General features: G+C 40.1%; 1 protein-coding gene across 2 annotated transcripts; it reads left to right on the top strand.

Annotated features, from left to right (window-relative positions):
- Nucleotides 1–94: 94 nt before the first annotated feature.
- On the top strand, nt 95–17,877 carry rad17 (RAD17 checkpoint clamp loader component). 2 transcript variants are annotated; one of them, XM_071538447.1, is made up of 17 exons: nt 95–238; nt 865–965; nt 2,406–2,657; nt 3,129–3,209; nt 4,288–4,438; nt 4,640–4,776; nt 5,550–5,602; nt 6,576–6,701; nt 7,611–7,680; nt 7,766–7,877; nt 8,760–8,957; nt 11,763–11,857; nt 11,955–12,101; nt 13,443–13,571; nt 14,376–14,496; nt 15,637–15,694; nt 17,170–17,877. In XM_071538447.1, the coding sequence occupies exons 2-17, from the start codon at nt 924–926 to the stop codon at nt 17,357–17,359; spliced, it is 1,962 nt and encodes a 653-aa protein (XP_071394548.1). In that variant the 5' UTR covers nt 95–238; nt 865–923; the 3' UTR covers nt 17,360–17,877. The 2 variants fall into 2 exon arrangements, with proteins under 2 accessions (XP_071394548.1, XP_071394550.1); XM_071538449.1 differs by lacking the exon at nt 95–238 and having other exon boundaries at nt 703–965; nt 8,760–8,964; nt 11,779–11,857.
- The last annotated feature ends 571 nt before the right edge of the window (nt 17,878–18,448 follow it).

Raw genomic sequence — 18,448 nt, 5'->3', positions numbered from 1 at the left:
AACACTTGACTCCGTGCCGTGAACAGAGGTTTCACGTCACTTTTACGTCAGTTTACCATAAATTTGCGGCACCCTGGGCCACGGGTTTTAAAAGTAAAACTGTGACTCACCTCGTTTGCTCTCATCTCAATACCGAAACAGTCTTTTATTAAAATTACGTTCACAGAATACCTGAACAACATTCTGCGGTCTGGGAAAGCCGAGGGCTGTTTTTAAACGCGTCAGATGGTCAAACGAGGTAAGTTTATGCAGAAACATAACGCTAGTTAGCTGCTTGTTTGTCGACCAGCATTCTGCAGTAAAACTAGCTGTGACTTAGTTAAATGACAGTATCTAATTGCAGGACAGTTGGGAGACTTAAATAGATCGAGATAGACTTGTATAAGATAATATACACTATTCCAAGCTGTCTGGTATAGGTTTAATGTTGGGGAATTCCTTTGTATACTTTTGGCAGCTCTGTATATAATATAGTGTCTTGCGTGGACCTATAGCTATATAGATATGGCTATAAATTTGCTGTTGTCTTCTTTGTGAAAATGTGTGCAAAGACACAAATGCATTTTTTGGACTTTGTATTACTCAAAACAACGTTGAAACGCATGTTGGTCAATAAGGATTTTATTTTGAAGATTGTGAGCGGAAGTTATATTCTAGCTGGCTTGACGTGACAAGCTAACTATATCCTGTCTTTACGTTACCTGCGTTATGAACGCTTCAGTTCAAAGTTGGCTAACTACGCTGAATATTTCTTAGACACCTACTTTCTCAGTCCTTGTTTGGCGACCAGATTCATTGTAATGGGTTAGCCAGATGGACGGGTTAGCGAATAACATCCATGAACAACTCTGCGTTGCATTTCAGTTTCCTAGTTTGGCGTTGAGCAGCTGCCCCCAGATCAATGTGAAGCACCACAGCCTAGGATGTCCAAGCTTTCTCTGGGAGGAAAGGCAACTTCAAGCAAAGTGAGTTCATCGCATTACAAATCCTCTCTGTCTCTCTGTTTCTGTGTGTTGTGAAGAAGTGCTTGAAATGGAGTTAGCTTCACAGTTCAGTGTTTCCAATGTGTTGCCATTTTACTTCAGGGGGTGGCTTTGTTATTGACGTTTCATTCACTGAGTATTATTTTTTCAGGCACTTAAGTTTCTCATTCTTTAAGCTAATTAGGCTGGCATTAGCTAAGTAGCTACCGCAACATTAACTGACTATTGGCTATTATAACTAACTCAACATTCAGCAAATACAGGCCAGTGGTCTTCAGTCATGTGGAGCTTTGACTGAAATGAGCTGCTGTAGTGTTTGGTTGGATGAAAACCTGCCCATTCTTGGGCATCAGTGAAATCTGAATGAAAACCACTGGTGTAGGCTACGTTTCTACCTTTACCTTTCTATTCAGACACAGCATGGACCAGTGATTCTCAACCTTTTTCATATCAAGGACCCCTAATTTTGTCCACATTAGAGCCACGGACCCCCATTATATTCAAAATAGTCATTCTTCTACATTCTCTAATTGTGTTAACTTTTTGTAAATGAAATAATGCTGAAGTTGAACAATTCATCAATTTGCTGGGGACCCCCTGGAACCCCCTCAAGGACCCCTGGTGGTCCCCGGACCCCACATTGAGAACCACTGGCATGGACTGTCTGACCAACACCATGCACCGTGCAATTATGTTATGTAATATGTGTAATCAGAGGTGGGGACTCGAGTCACATGACTTGGACTCGAGCCAGACTCGAGTCACAATTTTAATTGCTTGAGACTTGACTTGATGCATGAAGAGAAGACTTGAGACTTGACTTGGGTTCTGGTGACTTGGGACTTGTACTTTGATGACTTGAAAAGGTTTCTAGTCTTGACGAAAGATTGAAACTCAAGTTGAAACTGATTAAAGAAATCAAAACTCATGATGCTCTTACCAAGTTTTTATCCTATTAAAACCATATTGCATTGAAAAGTCATAGAGATTTCGTTTTCTTTAAGATAATAAATTGATACTGGACTCTTGATTTGTTCTAAATTGACTTGGTGTTGTACATTTAGATGTGAGACTTGGCATTAATGACATGGACTTGACTTGGTAATCTACATTTAGACATGAGACTTGGCATTAATGACATGGACTTGACTCATTTAGACTTGGGACTTGACTTGAGACTGACTTGGGACTCGAGCAAAGTTGACTTGGTCACACATCTGTGTGTAATTCAGCAACATGCATTCAGTGCTTGATAGCATTATATCTTGTTAAGACACCAGGTTTGAATGGCAGCTTCATTTACCTTCCAAATATGAACATAATATGGGAACCCCCTGCAGTATGTTTGGGTTTTTCAGGTGAGTTGAGTCCTGGTGGTTATGTGGAGAAGCAGTCTCCAGCGCTGACTCTGTCCCCCTACAGGTGAACCGCTGGGTGGACCCGTCCTTCGCTGACCTGACCGGGGGAAGCTTCTCTCTGTCTGGAGGGAGCAAGGGCAGCCAGGCCTGGCGTTCCAAGGCTGAGCCCTATGGGAGCAAGAGGCCCAAGAAGAGGAAAGGCGAGGCCAGCAGCTCCGAGCTCCACACCTCTTCCTCCTCCTCCTGCCTGGCCAGAGAGCCTCCCCAGGGGGACCAGGATGAGTCCTGGGTGGACAGACACACACCCCGCTCACAGGTCAGCAGCATGGCTCACCTGTTGACATTTGTTCTATTTGAAGCCTGACTCATGAATACATGACCAAGTTATGAGTAGTTATAATTAGGGTTATATCAATCCGATACTGCGGGTCGATATTGGTCTTTTAGGGAAGACTTTAACCTGAATTGATCGTAATGAGACATTTTAATCAGATTCCACGCAAGGAGGCATGAATATGTTTTTTTATTATTATTAATATTATCATCATCCTGGGTTTTAATGGAAAGTTTTAGTGTCCCATGGTCTGAATGCTATTTCAGAAGTTTTTCTAGCCCAACAAGAATAAAATTCTGCAGGAAAATTGGCAGCTTCCATCTAAAAGTATCAGTATTGTCCTTCAATACCCATATCGGTTACCTATAGAATTAATGTTTATGCTAACTGTTGTATGGGTCATGGTTAGATTCAACTCATTGTTTCTGCCATCACAACCTTGTGTGTTTGTAGGCCGAGCTAGCTGTCCACAAGAAAAAGATAGAGGAGGTGGAGAACTGGATGAGAGCTCACACTGACACCAAAACATCAAAGGTATGAAATTCATGTTTTTAAAACTAAAGGAATGACTTTGATGAGATGCTAGCCCCGACTCCTGCCGTTCTTTAATTTCTCTCTTTTTATGGCAGAGGATTTTGTGTCAAACTGTTTGCTGGAATCTTGTTTTTTTTATGTTTCTTTTCTCACCAGCAAACATACATACCTGGCAGAACATAACTTAAAACCTTTTCTCTGAATCATAAGGGTCCACCATTGTGGTATACATTCAGCCCAGCAAACAGCAGTTAGTCAACTTTTAAAAGCAATGCGGACTAGTTTTAAGAGGTGACATTGGATCAATGGTGAAATGAGGTGTTGATCCTTAAGATGTAGAAAAAAGAGTTACATTTAACTGCCAGATTATGGCATACAAATTGGTGTGAATACATGCAAAGTCAATGGAAAGAGGTGAAGGGAGTGAGATGGATGCAACTTTGCTCTATGTGGCACCACTTGAGGCAAAGACTGAGAAATTGTCCCGATGTAGTAAAACAAAAGCCAGTTGACTTCAATCAGGACTCCAGGTGTCTGTAAATTTCTCCACCTACCTAGTATTTACAGCAGGAAAAATGTCTATTGGGTATTTGTGTCCAATAACACTGGCATCTGACCAACAAGTTAATAAAATCTAGATTCCCCAAGAAGACATTGATTGGGCAATGGAAAGATGTCAACCAAAACCACTAATCATAATGACTGGACTATAGAAAGATGTCAACCAAAACCACTAATCATAATGACTGGACTATAGAAAGATGTCAACCAAAACCACTAATCATAATGACTGGACTATAGAAAGATGTCAACCAAAACCACTAATCATAATGACTGGACTATAGAAAGATGTCAACCAAAACCACTATTCATGATGACTGGACTATAGACAGATGTCAACCAAAACCACTATTCATGATGACTGGACTATAGACAGATGTCAACCAAAACCACTGCAAAATTTTCCATGTAAGCCATCAAACTGTTGAAATGTCCTGTCTGAGTGTAGGGTGAGGACTCTTAGTTCAGCCCATATAGACTGTAAAAAAATAAAGAGCCTGGCTGTTGTCGTCCACAGGGTGGTGCTGTCCTGCTGCTGACCGGTCCATCAGGCTGTGGGAAGAGTGCTACAGTGCAGATTCTGTCCCGGGAGCTGGGCTTCAGGGTTCAGGAGTGGACAAACCCCTCCGGTCTGGACCCAGATACCAACATACTCGGCTCTCAGCCTGGTGAGGAGTAAAATACCACACATCACTATCAGACCCTACCCTCCTAAAACTCTGTAACACTGTAAAAAAAAACAGCTATTGGTGATGTACTTTGCATTTCTCCCTCATTGTTACAGTATATTGTTATATATTTCTACTGATCTAATCTATCACCTTGTTTTGTCTAATGGATGACTCTTCACATCCTCCCTCTTCTCCCAGCCTGGAGGTTGAATGGTTTTCCAGGCAGCTCCCAGTCCGCCCAGTTCCAGGAGTTCCTCCTCAGGGCCAACAAGTACAACTGCCTGGAGATGGCTGGAGATGGAGGGGCCGCAGACAGGAAGCTCATACTGGTGGAGGTGGGTACTACACCTTCATTTAATACACAGGCAACTTTGAGTAGATTGGATTGGATGCACATTACATATAGTCTATACTGACTGCGTCAGCAACACAGTTGAGGCCTCGTACTCATTCTGCACTCTGGTTCCGTTAAGTTGCATTTTTTATTTATTTAAAAGCATGAAATCAAGCACATAGCCTTGAAATATACAAGCAGAAATTAAAATGCATTCTTGATATGTAGTGTTTATAGAAAAAAATACACTAAAATACAGGTATTTAAATGGTTTAAATGGTTTGGACTGAAAATTGCGGCTGCATCGCTTCTGATGTAGATTAGGCTTTAGGGTTTGATATGAGTTTTTAAAGGCTGATATCAGTAACGATATATTTGTACTGCAGCCACTCATATTGGATATTTTGTGCAGTATTCAATATCTTTAAATTTGACCAAAAATTCTAAGTCTTCAGTGTAACCCCCAGATTTTTATTATTTTATTCTTGTATAGGTGTGAGGGTGACCCATCACACCTATGTTAGGGAAATTCTGGGATACATTACTGACTTTAAATGAAGAATTAATTTACAAAAAACATTATTGAACAATTCAATGAATAAATAAAATGTGCAAAGAAAACAAAATTTACAGGTTATTCATGACACTGACTGGTCGATATCTGATAAAAGGCCAATATTGGCAAACTGGCATACCAGTCTAACCTTAAATGTTTCCAGGTTAAATTGGATGTTCATATGAGGTAACATTTGCCCTTTACTTGTCCCTCCTTAGGACTTTCCAAACCAGTTCTACAGGCAGCCAGGAAGCCTGCATGATATCCTGAGGTGAGAGCGTGGATCAGGTTTTACCCTTTACCCTACATTCAGTCAGGAAGCCAGCAGAAATGTAATTGTCATGATGACATGCAGCAGGTTTGATGCCACCATGTGACACAGCAGGGTGACAGACCAGCCACTATGAGCCAGCCAATTGTTGTGGTTGGCATCTTTCTATAGTCCAGTCATTATGATTAGTGGTTTTAGTCTACATCTTTCTATAGTCCAGTCCTTATGGTTGGTGGTTTTGGTTGGCATCTTTCTATAGTCCAGTCGTTATGGTTGGTGGTTTTGGTTGGCATCTTTCTATAGTCCAGCCATTATGATTAGTGGTTTTGGTTGACATCTTTCTATAGTCCAGTCCTTATGGTTGGTGGTTTTGGTTGACATCTTTCTATAGTCCAGCCATTATGATTAGTGGTTTTGGTTGACATATTTCTATAGTCCAGTCCTTATGGTTGGTGGTTTTGGATGGCATCTTTCTATAGTCCAGTCATTATGATTAGTGGTTTTAGTTGACATCTTTCTATAGTCCAGTCAGTGTCTTCTTTGGGGAATCTAGCCTTTATAAACTCTTTGTCCAGATGTTATTGGTCACAAATACCCAGCGGACATTTTTTCTGCTGTAAATACTAGGTGGGTGGAGAAATGTACCGGTGCCTGGATAGAGTACTACTTGAAGCAGACACTGGCTTTGGTTTTACTGAGTCAGGACAATTTCTCCCTCAAGCTGAAAAACTTTGCTGAACACCTCTTGGCTTCAGTTGGCGCCATCAAGCTCCATTCACCTCCTTCCATTGACTTTGCAGCCATTCACACTGCCTCTAAATTGTTTTGCGTTCTGTCTGAATGTAGGACAACACTTTAGCATATACTATGTTAAGTGTATTCAGTGCTGTATGTATCCATGAATCAATCTATTAATCTATGCCCATCTATGTATCTCTGATATATGTGAGGATGTGCCTGCTCTGTCTTCTAGGCGTTTTGTGAAGACCAGCAGATGTCCCTTGGTGTTCATAGTGTCAGACAGTCTGAGTGGAGACAGCAGCTCCAGGTTGCTGTTTCCCAAAGACATCCAGGAGGAGCTGGACATCAGCAGCATCAGGTTACAACCAACACACACTACTGGCTATGACGGGGATGTTCTGACCCCTATATAGAGCCACATTGGACCCCAAAGATTAGATTTAGGACCATATTGGAAAATTTTAGCTGTTGATTTACACTGATTTATATTGTCTACACTGTGCATGGAGAGATGATAGTGGTGAGACTCATTTTTACACATTCTAATGAAATTAAACTATTCCTCATTGTACTTGTCCCCTGTGGGACCCCTTCAAGGACCCCTGGAACCCCCTCAACACACACAGCCATGTCTACATGTCTAGTACAACTGTAGACTCCACACACTCAAAGGACAGCAGCATTTCAAATTTGTCAATTTGACTGACAGGACATCAGAATAAGGCGGCAAGAGACAGTTATCAGGGGTGGAAAGACTACCACAATATAGAAGAAGTACTGTTACTTTGCTGAAATTTGACTTAAATAGAAGAGGTGTAAAATCTACTTAGGTAAAAATAAAAAGTCCCTAATTTAAAATATAAAAGTAAGTTACTAAGTTACTTTAAAAACATTCATATATTTCCCATGTAATGTAAACAGGATGAGAGGACATGATGTTCAATATGTGATATTACACATATTTTAGCATTTAATGTTACAGGCAGTTCACCTAACTTTTCGTCTTGCTTAAGCAGGTTTGATGCAGATGCAATTTACAATTACACTAATTTCTGATTCAGTGCTTATGGAAAGACTACAGATGATGCACTCTGTAATGGATGTGATTTCAAAATGTAGCAAAGTACAGTACTTAAGTAAAAGTAAAATTAATGACTTCAGAAAATACTCAAAATACAAATACAGAACAAAGCTACAGTAAGAAGAATAATTGTAATTTGTTACTTCCACCCTTGATCAATATGTATAAGTGCTGCTCTGTTTCCAGCTTTAACCCGGTGGCTCCGACCACTATGATGAGGGTCCTGACTCGCATCGCAACCTCGGAGGCCGGAAAGGTGAGAGAAGACGTTGCTCTCGATTCCACATTTTGGTACGTGCCTGTATGTTTCTCCATCTATATCTTTGCATGTGTCTGTGCAGAGCGGAGGGAGGATATGCGTTCCTGACCAGGCCGTGCTGGAGATGCTGTGTTCGGGAAGCTCGGGAGACATTCGCAGTGCCATCAATAGCCTGCAGTTCTCCTCTCTTCCAGGTCGGGAGGAATCTCCACTCCACACACACACAGCTTTACTCAATGCAGCTAGAATTCAACCGTTTCATTTTTTTTTCATTTTATTTATCCCTTATTTAAAGCTGCACTAGGCAACTTCAACCCCAAATGGCAGTGAGAGATAAGTGTTTGAATTTTGGGGAGTTCATTACCCAGAAATCCTGTAAAGTGATGTCATTAGATTGTATAACAAAAAATTAACAATTAACAAAAAAATAAATAAATAAAATTGTTAATTAAAAAAAATATTGTAAAGAGGTAAACAGAGTGATAAGTTATTACGTTATGGGCTTTATTACATTTGATTTTATTACATTATGGGCAGTCATTACGTTATGGTCAATTATTAGGTTTTGGGCCTTTATAGATGGGCCACTCTTCTCTGTTGCAGCTTGTGTGATTTAGGCTGATAAGATGGTTTTAACATAAAAAATCTTGCCTAGTACAGCTTTAACCAGGTAGTCTCATTTCTTTTTCAAGAGAGACCTGAGAACAATAAAAAAAATTAATAAAATTGACAAAGAAAATCTACAATACAATTTAGTCAACCAGTCAGCAACATATAGAGACATACTTAATAAAATGTAATCACAAACATCATAGAAAATGTGAGATGTCATTGCTTAAAAATAATTGAGGGGGTTAAACCTGTAATAAAACTAGTACTGTGGTAAACTGAATCCAGTGGCTTCAAAGTAGAAGGGGCAGCATGTGAATACAAAATGTCTCCATATACAAACATTACTGTGGATTGTATTATTATTTTACTATTGCAAAAAATGCTTTTGCTCTACACAGTGAAAAGCATTGTGTATGTAGGAGCTACGAGCAGCAACCGACGTTTCTGTCATTTGAACTTTCCAGACACCTCACTGGAAAAGGGGCTGTGGGGGATGAAGAAGGACAGGTCTACACCCTCGCTGGGCAAAGCTGTCTCCAAAGCAACCCAGAGGAAGAAGAGGTCCAAGGAGACCAAGGCGCAGGAAGAAGAGCAGGCCATCGGAGGGAAAGACGCTTCCCTCTTCCTGTTCAGAGCGCTGGGGAAGATCCTCCACTGCAAGCGTGAGTCGCTCCAGCCTTCTTCCTGTTTCGTCCCTCTAGACTCTTTGCAGTTGTGTCACAAATCTGCTTTCGGCCAGGTGTTCGTTGGAGAAGTTGCTGTTAGTTAATAATTTCTAAATATATAACAGCCAGGCTAGAAAAAAGAGAGATGCCTGATAAAGATTGTTGTGGGCGGTGTGGGTGTATGTCCATTCAGTAACATTATAAGTAAAAGTGAATAGTCTGATGAGGTTACTGTGACACAGTAAACTGTCTTGTCTTTAGTAGGGCTGGGTATCGCCACTGATTTCCTGAATTGATTCAATTACGATTCACAAGGTCCCGATTTCATTCGATTTCCGATTTGATTTGATTCAATATTGATTCGGTTAGCGATATTTCAGTTACAATACCAATTTTGCTTGGATATGAAAGAGATTCTCAAACTAATGCTGTAAATTGTACAAGGAACCCTCTAACCTGGTGCATTATTAAAAATATGAATGTTTACATTAGGAATTGACCTCAAAGCAGTTACATTAATGTACTTTTTATTTAACATGACCGACACACTATAGCAGTCAACACAATATAGTGCAAGTTGTGCAACTCTACAGACTCTACAGTCAGTGAGAGTGACCAGATAAGAGCTTTCTTTAGTGCAGTGTAGCTTCAAGCTTCAAGCATCCACGGGAAAAGGCATATATTAAAAGATCGATCTCGGGATTTTATGAATCGATATCGGATCATTCAAATGAAGATCGATTTAAATCGGAAAATCGATTTTTTTTAAACCCAGCCCTAGTCTTTAGCCCTAGTCTCTACTCCAAAACACTCTGAGTTGTAGCTTGAGAAGTCAGCCCAGTTAAAGGACAACGCTGGTGTTTTTTAATGCATTTCTTACCAAACAAATCCTATGAAAATACAATCAACAATGTGTTTGCTCTACTCCTGTTACATTCCGACTTCCCACGTTCCCTTTTTGGCCGTCAACCCGGAAGTCATTGGCTCCAATTGTTAGCTAAAAACCTTGAAATACAGCTCACAAAGACATAGATTACATTTTAAAAATCGCTAACTGTTACTACGAAAATTCAGGCTATTGTAGTTTTTACCAAATCAAATTCAAATGGGAACAAATTCTTCATTACGCCGAGGACTATTTTTGGTGCTACGGAACTACTTTCCCGAGATCAAAAACATGTTTACAGCTGGCTTATTAAGTTGTCTGAGGAAAAAGTCGGCTGGCCCGGTGCATCACAGTGATGAAATATGCTGCAGAGCAAATTCATTGCTGATTTTATTTTCATAGGATTTGTTTGACGGTAAGAAATGCATTAAAAACACCAGCCTTATCCTTTAACCTGATCAAACTGTTAGCTAGCTAACTAGCCAGCAGGCTAATTTAGCAAAGCAACTGATGTTAATGTTAACATGCAGCTACTAGCCACTACTTACACTAGCTTCTACTAGATTAGCTAGTAAATCAGATGTGTTAACAACAGGACAGTGATGGTTAGCTGACCAGATACTATGGATAATGTCAGCTTGTTAGCTAAATACGAAATCAACCAGATGTATCAGTTTTTAAATAATTGGCGCCCATTCAACAGAAATGAACCATTATCTATTAAATTCTGTCAAGACGGCCAAGTCTAAATGTTAGAAATACAATCAGGTGTGCTCAGATGTTGTTGCCAAGAGCTGTGGACCTCCAAGATGGCTGCCAGAGGGCAATGTAACTCCAAAGCCCACTTCAGTCCTTACAGGATTCACATAACTTCATAAAACAATAACATCAATGGAGTATCTGCTGCGCTTTGGTTCTAAAATTGTGTGGATGTATTAAAAAGGAGGAAATATTATGGTTTTGATAGTTGAAAATTGTGGAAAATACCTGAAACATTTGTCCTTTTTTTTTCCTCGTGAAAATAATGTTTCATTTAATTGGACATGTGTCGGACACCAGCAGACAATTTGGTTTGTTTTTTGTATTCAGTGGGCTGGACTTGCTTCGTGTGATTTCACAACTAGTATAGAGCAGTTATTTTGAACCCTGGAGTGTTTTCCTCCTTAATTTGGTTCATTTGGTAATATGAGAACAAGCAATCTGACTGAAACTTTGCTAAGTGGCAGGTTTCTTTCCTTGTGAAAACTTAACCAAACCTATGTGTAACTTCAGTGAAGCAACAACTCGTCCCCAGGTAGAAACAAACAGGGTTCCTACGCAGGTCTGGAAAGTCTGGAAAAGTATTAAAAATGAATTTGATCATTTCCAGGTCTTGAACAGTTTGGGAATTTGAAAAAATGTCTGGAAAAGTATGGAAAATGTTGCGGTTCAGGTCCGATACACACATAATTGTAGCTTTTATGTTGTTGTAGAGCCACTTTGAGTCCCCAGTTTTTGTTGATGTGAATATTAATGTTCAGATAGAGGGACGCTCTTATTACCCAGCCGCTGTCAGCATGCATTATATCAAATACCGACCAAAATCAAATCCGGTCAAGAACATAGGGTCTGGGAAAAATATGGAATTTTCAAATGGAAACCATGTAGGAACCCTGCCAATCATCTCACATATTGTGATATTTGTTGCTGTGAAGAACAATCTTCATCTATACAGTGATATGACCTAGTTAGCAGGGGCAAGATATCTGTGTAAATCATATTGAACACCAGACAAAATCTTCAAAACAAATCAAGGTCTGGAAAAAGTATGGAATTTCTTAATTGAAAATGTGTAGGAACCCTGAACAAAGCAAACCGACTATAGGCTTGAAAATGCCCATATTCAGCTGACATTGGTTGTTGTCTCTGATCAACAGGAGGGGACCCTGACAGCGCTGAAGGCTCCCAGGGGCCCGGCCTGCCATCTCACCTATCCCAACATCACAGACAAAGATTACTAGCAGACCCGGAGGTACCCACGCACTTTGTTTAAACTTAAACATATTAAAAGCAACTAATGCAAAATCTCTTTCTTGTTATATATAATTCATCTTTCTGTGTCTGTCCAGTTGGTGGTGGAGCGATCGCACATGTCAGGAGAGTTCTTCAACCTGTACCTCCACCAGAACTACCTGGACTTCTTCTCTGAGGTGGAGGATGTGACCAGGGCCAGCGAGTATCTGTCTGATGCTGACTTCCTCACCGCCGACTGGACCGTCAGTCTCTCCCCACATCATAAAAAAACATCAAAACAAATCATAAACTTTTAAGAGAGTTTTGTCTAGTAGCACTGATCAAAATGTTCATTTTTTTGTCATACACATCATTTATTTAATGAGAATGATGTTTGCTTAGTGCTTTGTAAACTCTGTTTTTAAACAAGTGAAAATTAGCTTAGCGCCAGTTTCGGGAGCGTATCCCAGGGTCCTATGTTCCCAGGGTCCTATGTTCCCAGGGTCCTATGTTCTCAGGGTCCTATGTTCCAAAGGTCCTATGTTCTCAGGGTCCTATGTTCCCAGGGTCCTAAGTTCCCAAGGTCCTATGTTCCCAGGGTCCTATGTTCCCAGGGTCCTATGTTCCCAGGGTCCTATGTTCCCAGGGTCCAATGTTCCCAGGGTCCTAAGTTCCCAAGGTCCTACTTTCCCAAGGTCCTATGTTCCCAGGGTCCTATGTTCCCAAGGTCCTATGTTCCCAGGGTCCTAAGTTCCCAAGGTCCTATGTTCCCAGGGTCCTATGTTCCCCAGTTCAATATTCTGTTAACACACATTAACCCTCCTATTGTGTTCAGGTCAAATTTGACCTGTTTCAAGTTTAAATATTTCATAAATATTATCCTTTTTTTTTTTTATTGGAACAAGGCTTCAAAGCAGCTATATAAACACAACAAAACCAATGGTTATCATTTTATTTGATTTTGAAGGTCTCTAACCCTAACCCTAACCCTAACCCTAGAACTGGGAAACATAGGACCCTTTGTCATGTTCCCATTATGTGCCATATAAATCTGGGGAACATAGGACCCTGGGAACATAGGACGCTAACCAAGCTGAACACTTACAAACAAAAGCACACAAAACAACAGTCAACACAACAGCCGACACATATATCAATGAATAATAAAATCAAATCACTAATAATAGCTCACCACTACAACTTAACAACTAATGTTATGCCAGCATACACTTAGCAAGGCCTGCTACGCTAACATTACATCCTCAGCAAAGGATTAAGCCCATTTACAACAAACAAACAACAAAGAGGTCAAACAAACAATATGCCAAACCTAAATCAAACCATCTAATGTTGTAAAATGACTTGAAATGAATCTTCTACTGGATAGCCAAACATTTCCACAAGAAGTTTCTAAATGTGAAATGGAGAAATCACACTGAAAACTAGGACCTAATGAAAACTAGGACATAATGAAAATACTACACATCGTTTTTAATTAAATTTGATTTCTGTTGACAATGGCCTGTACATCAGCTCCATGCTCCATGTTGGATTGAATGTGAACAGTGGTCTATCTGTACCAAGTCGTTCTATGCCGTTTGCAGTCTCGCAACACCATGGGGGAGTACGGCTCATCAGTGGCCACCAGGGGGCTCCTTCACTCCAACTCTGGACAGGTTTCTGTCGGCTTCAGACCGCTGCACAAACCCCACTGGCTGCTGGTCAACAAGAAGGTAAGAGAGACCTATACATGTCAACACAACTGACCAGCAAGATAAAGTGTGCTGTGGTTAGGATCAGTTGCTTGGGAGTAATTTCACTACATTTAATTAAACTACTGTAACTACATTTTTCAGTGGCTTGGTGGTAGTTCAGCTAAAGTTGAGTTTAGATGGTGTTGCTTGTAATTTATTACCGTTGTCATTTTGAGGCCGAGTTAACTACAGAAACTGCCATTTTTCTTTATCACTGCCTATCATGTCTTGATCCGTCCTCTGTTGACCCATGCCCCCTCTATTGTTTCTCAGAGAATAGTCCAAACAATGTAGTTTGGTTTGGGATCAGGTCCAGACTGAGTATAAGCGTGTGATGGACCTCATATCCAACAGAAAGTTAACATTGTGATAAAGCTAGATAAGCTTATTTGGTTTAACTCTAGTTGCTAGCTAGCAACTTAGAAACACAGTCAATGTTGCTTTACTTTATTTCAAATAAATCACTATTTTATTATTATTTTATTTTATTTTATTATCGTCATCAGTGGTATTTTTTGCAGTCTAGTGATTTTGTGACATTGTAGATGTAGATCTGATGTTTTCATTTTAACACTGTAGTTAGAACTACTTTTCTTAGTAACTTTAGTTACCAAACCTATATTTCTCTTGAGACTCTCAGAGCTTTGCTGTAGTTCAGCTTCCTCCATTGTGAAGTAACTGGTAGCTCGTAGAACCTGACTTTCAAAGTAACTTCCCCCAACACTGATGAGTGCAATATGCAATATCCAGATTGTATTGTCAGACTGATGTTGTTCCTCTCAGCACCGTGAGAACTGCCTGGCCGCCCAGTCTCTCTTCAGCAACTTCTGTCTAACACCGGTCAGCCTCCAGACCGAACTACTGCCCTACCTGGCAAAGCTCACCAACCCTATGAGGAACCAAGGTGACACACACACACACACGCACGCACACACACACACGCACACACACACACGCACACACACACACACACACACACACACACACACACACAAACAAACAGCCACATATAACAGCCCTACGACGCGCTGTTGAACCATCTGACAGACAATGGATGTAGGCATTTAGAGGGTATTCACAGGTCTTGAAAAAGTCTTAAAATATATATATATATATATATATATATATATACACAGTACTGTGCAAAAGTCTTAGGCACCCTAGATGTTTTATATACATTTTGTCTTATAATGTTTATTTGTTTTCCGCATTAGTGTGTCCGTAGACTGCTCTTTATAGAAAATGTTTTGCTATTTAGAAACTTTTCATTTCATTATTTTTTAAAGCATCTTCGCTTTATGGATTTTATTTTTACACGTGCCTAAGACTTTTGCACAGTACTCTGTGTGTGTATTTATTTTTATTTATTTATTTTTTTTTTTTTATTTAACCCCTCCACCACCACCCCGCTTTGGAGGACATACAGCACTTTGTTTTTACATTATTTTTGATTTTACAGCAATTCTTTTTACACATTTTGACATGATCTATAGATACACACATACATCTGCACATGCACAATCACACATAATCCCATATACGTATACATATATATCTATACACACATATACATAGACATATTGCATGGCAATGCAAAAAATACATCACCACACATATCCAACTATAATTGGTAATAATATAATCAAACTATAATGGTCCTGTTAGTCACCAGCCCAACTCCCAGTCAAATGTAGTTAGGAACATAGCTCATATCCATCCTTCCCCAATTCTCAAACTATCCCACCTTTCATGAATAATTAATCGTTCTAGGCTTACTTAGTCTTAAAATAAATTGGCTACAGTTTAAACTTTAATCTCAGAATTCTGACTTTAAACTCAGAACTCAAATTCTTCACACGTGGCCCTAATCCTCTTTCCATAAATATGAGACACAAAGTCAAACATTGGTCCTAACGAGAGTAAAATACGGCGTAGCAGTCTCTCAGCATTTGCTCCACTGCATGGTGAGTGTGTTTGGCGGGGCGAGGTGTGTGTGATGATTCATTAAGATAACCGTGCTGTGCTTTTACTTCCTGTCTCCCAGCTCAGATAGCCTTTATCCAGGATGTGGGCCAACTCCCACTGAGGAAGTTTCCCGGCAGGTACGGCACATATTACAGCATGTTTGGAAGACACACTTCCCATAAACCACTGGTTTTCAATCATGTGAGCCAGGAGTCTGCAGGATTTTATTCCAACCAAGCACTACACTACATCCACTGATCAAGTTGTTCGGGTTCATGGAAATAGATTAGTGTCAGCAGAGATTGTATATAGATTGCAGAAATTAGTCATGGTCATATTTAACCATTGAATTAAAAAAAAAAGGAATTTCTTGAATAAATGAACTCAAAAATTTAAATTGAATGCAATGGCTTGAAATTGAATGGGATTATTATTGAATTTAACTTTTAACTACAATGTCAAATTAGGTTTTTCCAATTCAAATTAATTCCAGTTTTCAAGTTTTTTTTTTTTTTTATATATATAAATAAGATGCCAACATCAAAAGCATTAGAGGCTTTTCCTTTTTGCTCCAACCCTTATTGTGAAAATAAATAAATAATCCTACCTCTCTTTCACCAATGTATTCATTATTAGGCTATATCAAATTCCAGCATAAGCAAGTCATGAGGTTGAATGATGTTGGAGTAGGTACAATTTGTTGACATGAAATAATAATCCATTTTAATTTCACATTGCTATTGCAAAGAGTCAATGAGTGATGAACTGTTTGGCTCATGCTGCGCCACACAGACTATAATGTCATAAGGAATGATAGAGGTGATAGATGGAATCAAATTGCAGTATTCATAGTATTCTGTTACATCATCACATGGTCATCTTGGTAGGAAAATAACAGGTGATTGTAATAAATTAATAGGTGATTATAATCAAACTAGAATGTATAACCTCCTCCTCTCCTTGTCTCCTCTCCTTGTCTCCTCTCCTCCTCTCCTCTCCTCTCCTCTCCCCTCTCCTCTGCTCTCCTCTCTCCTTTCTCCTCTCCTCTCCTCCTCTCCCCTCTCTTCTCCTTGTCTCCTCCTCTCTTCTCATTGTCTCCTCTCCCCTCTCCTCTCCTCTCTCCTCTCCTTGTCTCCTCTCCTCTCTCCTCTCCTCTCCTCTCCTCTTCTCCTCTCCTCCCCCCTATCTTATCCTTGTCTCCTCCTCTCCTCTCCTCCTCTCCTCTCCTTGTCTCCCCTCCCCTCTCCTCTCCTCGTCTCCTCTCCTCTCCTCGTCTCCTCTCCTCCTTGTCTCCTCTCCTCTCCTTGTCTCCTCTCCTCTCCCCTCTACTCTCCTTGTCTCCTCTCCTCTCCCCTCTACTCTCCTTGTCTTGTCTCCTCTCCTTGTCTCCTCTCTCTCCTCTCCTCTCCTCTCCTCTCCTCTCCTCTCCTCTCATCTCCTCTCCTCCATGGTGGGACACACAAACACACAAACCATGGGAATACAAACCATGGGAATACCATGAATATCTTAGTTGTGTGTCTAAATAGTATGTGCATTCAAAAGCTACATGTGACAAGGTAAAGTTCATCATCATTCATTGCTGTAATATAACCTGCGTGTCTCTCTCCAGGTTAAAACTGGAGGCCCTGACAGACAAAGAGCCGGGCCTGCTGGAGACGGACAGCGAGGAAGAGGAGGCGGCGGAGGAAGGCCAGGCGGAGCCGGGCGGGGGTCTGCCAGCCAGCCAGCCCCAGCCCACCACCAACCAAGCCCTCATGGAGGAGGAGGACCTGCTGATAGAGGAATATGACAGTGACTAACTAATGCTCTTCTCATCCATTCCCCGAACCACACCCCCCCCTGCCTTACTTATAAACTGTGATACCTTTGGACTTTTTCACTTTTTCATTGTGAGTTATGGTGATGATTGGTATGATGATGATAATGGCAATGACTTTTTATATGGTCATTGTCTTGCGGCACTTGAAACTGAATGGGATTCTGTAGTTGGACACCGATTTCTAACACGCTTTGCAGTAAAGTTTAGGGATTCATTGTAATCTCCCAAACCAGCTCTCGCAGTTCAGTTCTCGCCAGCTGAAATATTGTCAATATTTATTTGTTTTAAGTGCATTTTGTTTTGCTGTAGAACTGTTGAGAAAGGCTGGGTTATGTTTTGCCTGGAACACCCTTCCATGGAGCTTTGTGCAAGGAACACTTGGGGTTGGAGTTCAGCCTTTAACTTTTTTTTTTTTTTTTTTTTTTCTTTACTGTGTTTCTCTTGAGTCTCACATAAGAAATGTTACATTAAATGCTTATTTGAAGGATATTTTGTTCATGTCAGTTCAAAATAAGCTTGTGAATAAAAAAAATTATGTGTTTAAAGCTGAGCATGTTTTTTTTTCTCTAGAACGTTATCGTGTTCTCATAGTTTCCACCCCTTAATCTAATATTTACACTCCAGTTTCACAGAGCTATTTTAAATATTCCCTCTGGTGATGGTGACTCGCTCTGTGTCTGAGGTTGTAACTGCAGCAAATAGCTTCTAGTTTCCTTCGCTACATATTCATCCTTAAAAATTTCCTCATTTTCACTGTTTTACTTTGGGTTACTCAAATAGGTTAATAGGGATTTTATTTTGAAATTTCTGACCGGACATCCTTTGTTTTATTGTTTATGGGTTAGATTATTACTTTATAACATGGTAGACGCCCCTCCAAGTTGTCTGGTATAAATAAGATATTTGAGAATTTCTTACATCGTTTTGGCAGTCCTGTATATATGGCATCTTGCATAGACATATATGGGTATTAATATATGCTGTGGAAAAGGACATTTTGCAAAAAAAACAAGACAAAATGAGTTGCGTTTTCTTTATAGTGTAGATGTCCCCTTATCTGCATTCTTTA

The sequence above is a fragment of the Centroberyx affinis genome, unplaced genomic scaffold (assembly GCF_046629955.1).
Source record: "Centroberyx affinis isolate AG114_WGS23_722 - 3 ecotype Tasmania unplaced genomic scaffold, CSIRO-AGI_Caff_v1 ptg003274l_1, whole genome shotgun sequence".
Classification (NCBI taxonomy): Eukaryota; Metazoa; Chordata; class Actinopteri; order Beryciformes; family Berycidae; genus Centroberyx; species Centroberyx affinis.
This window is presented reverse-complemented; position numbering and strand designations above follow the sequence as displayed.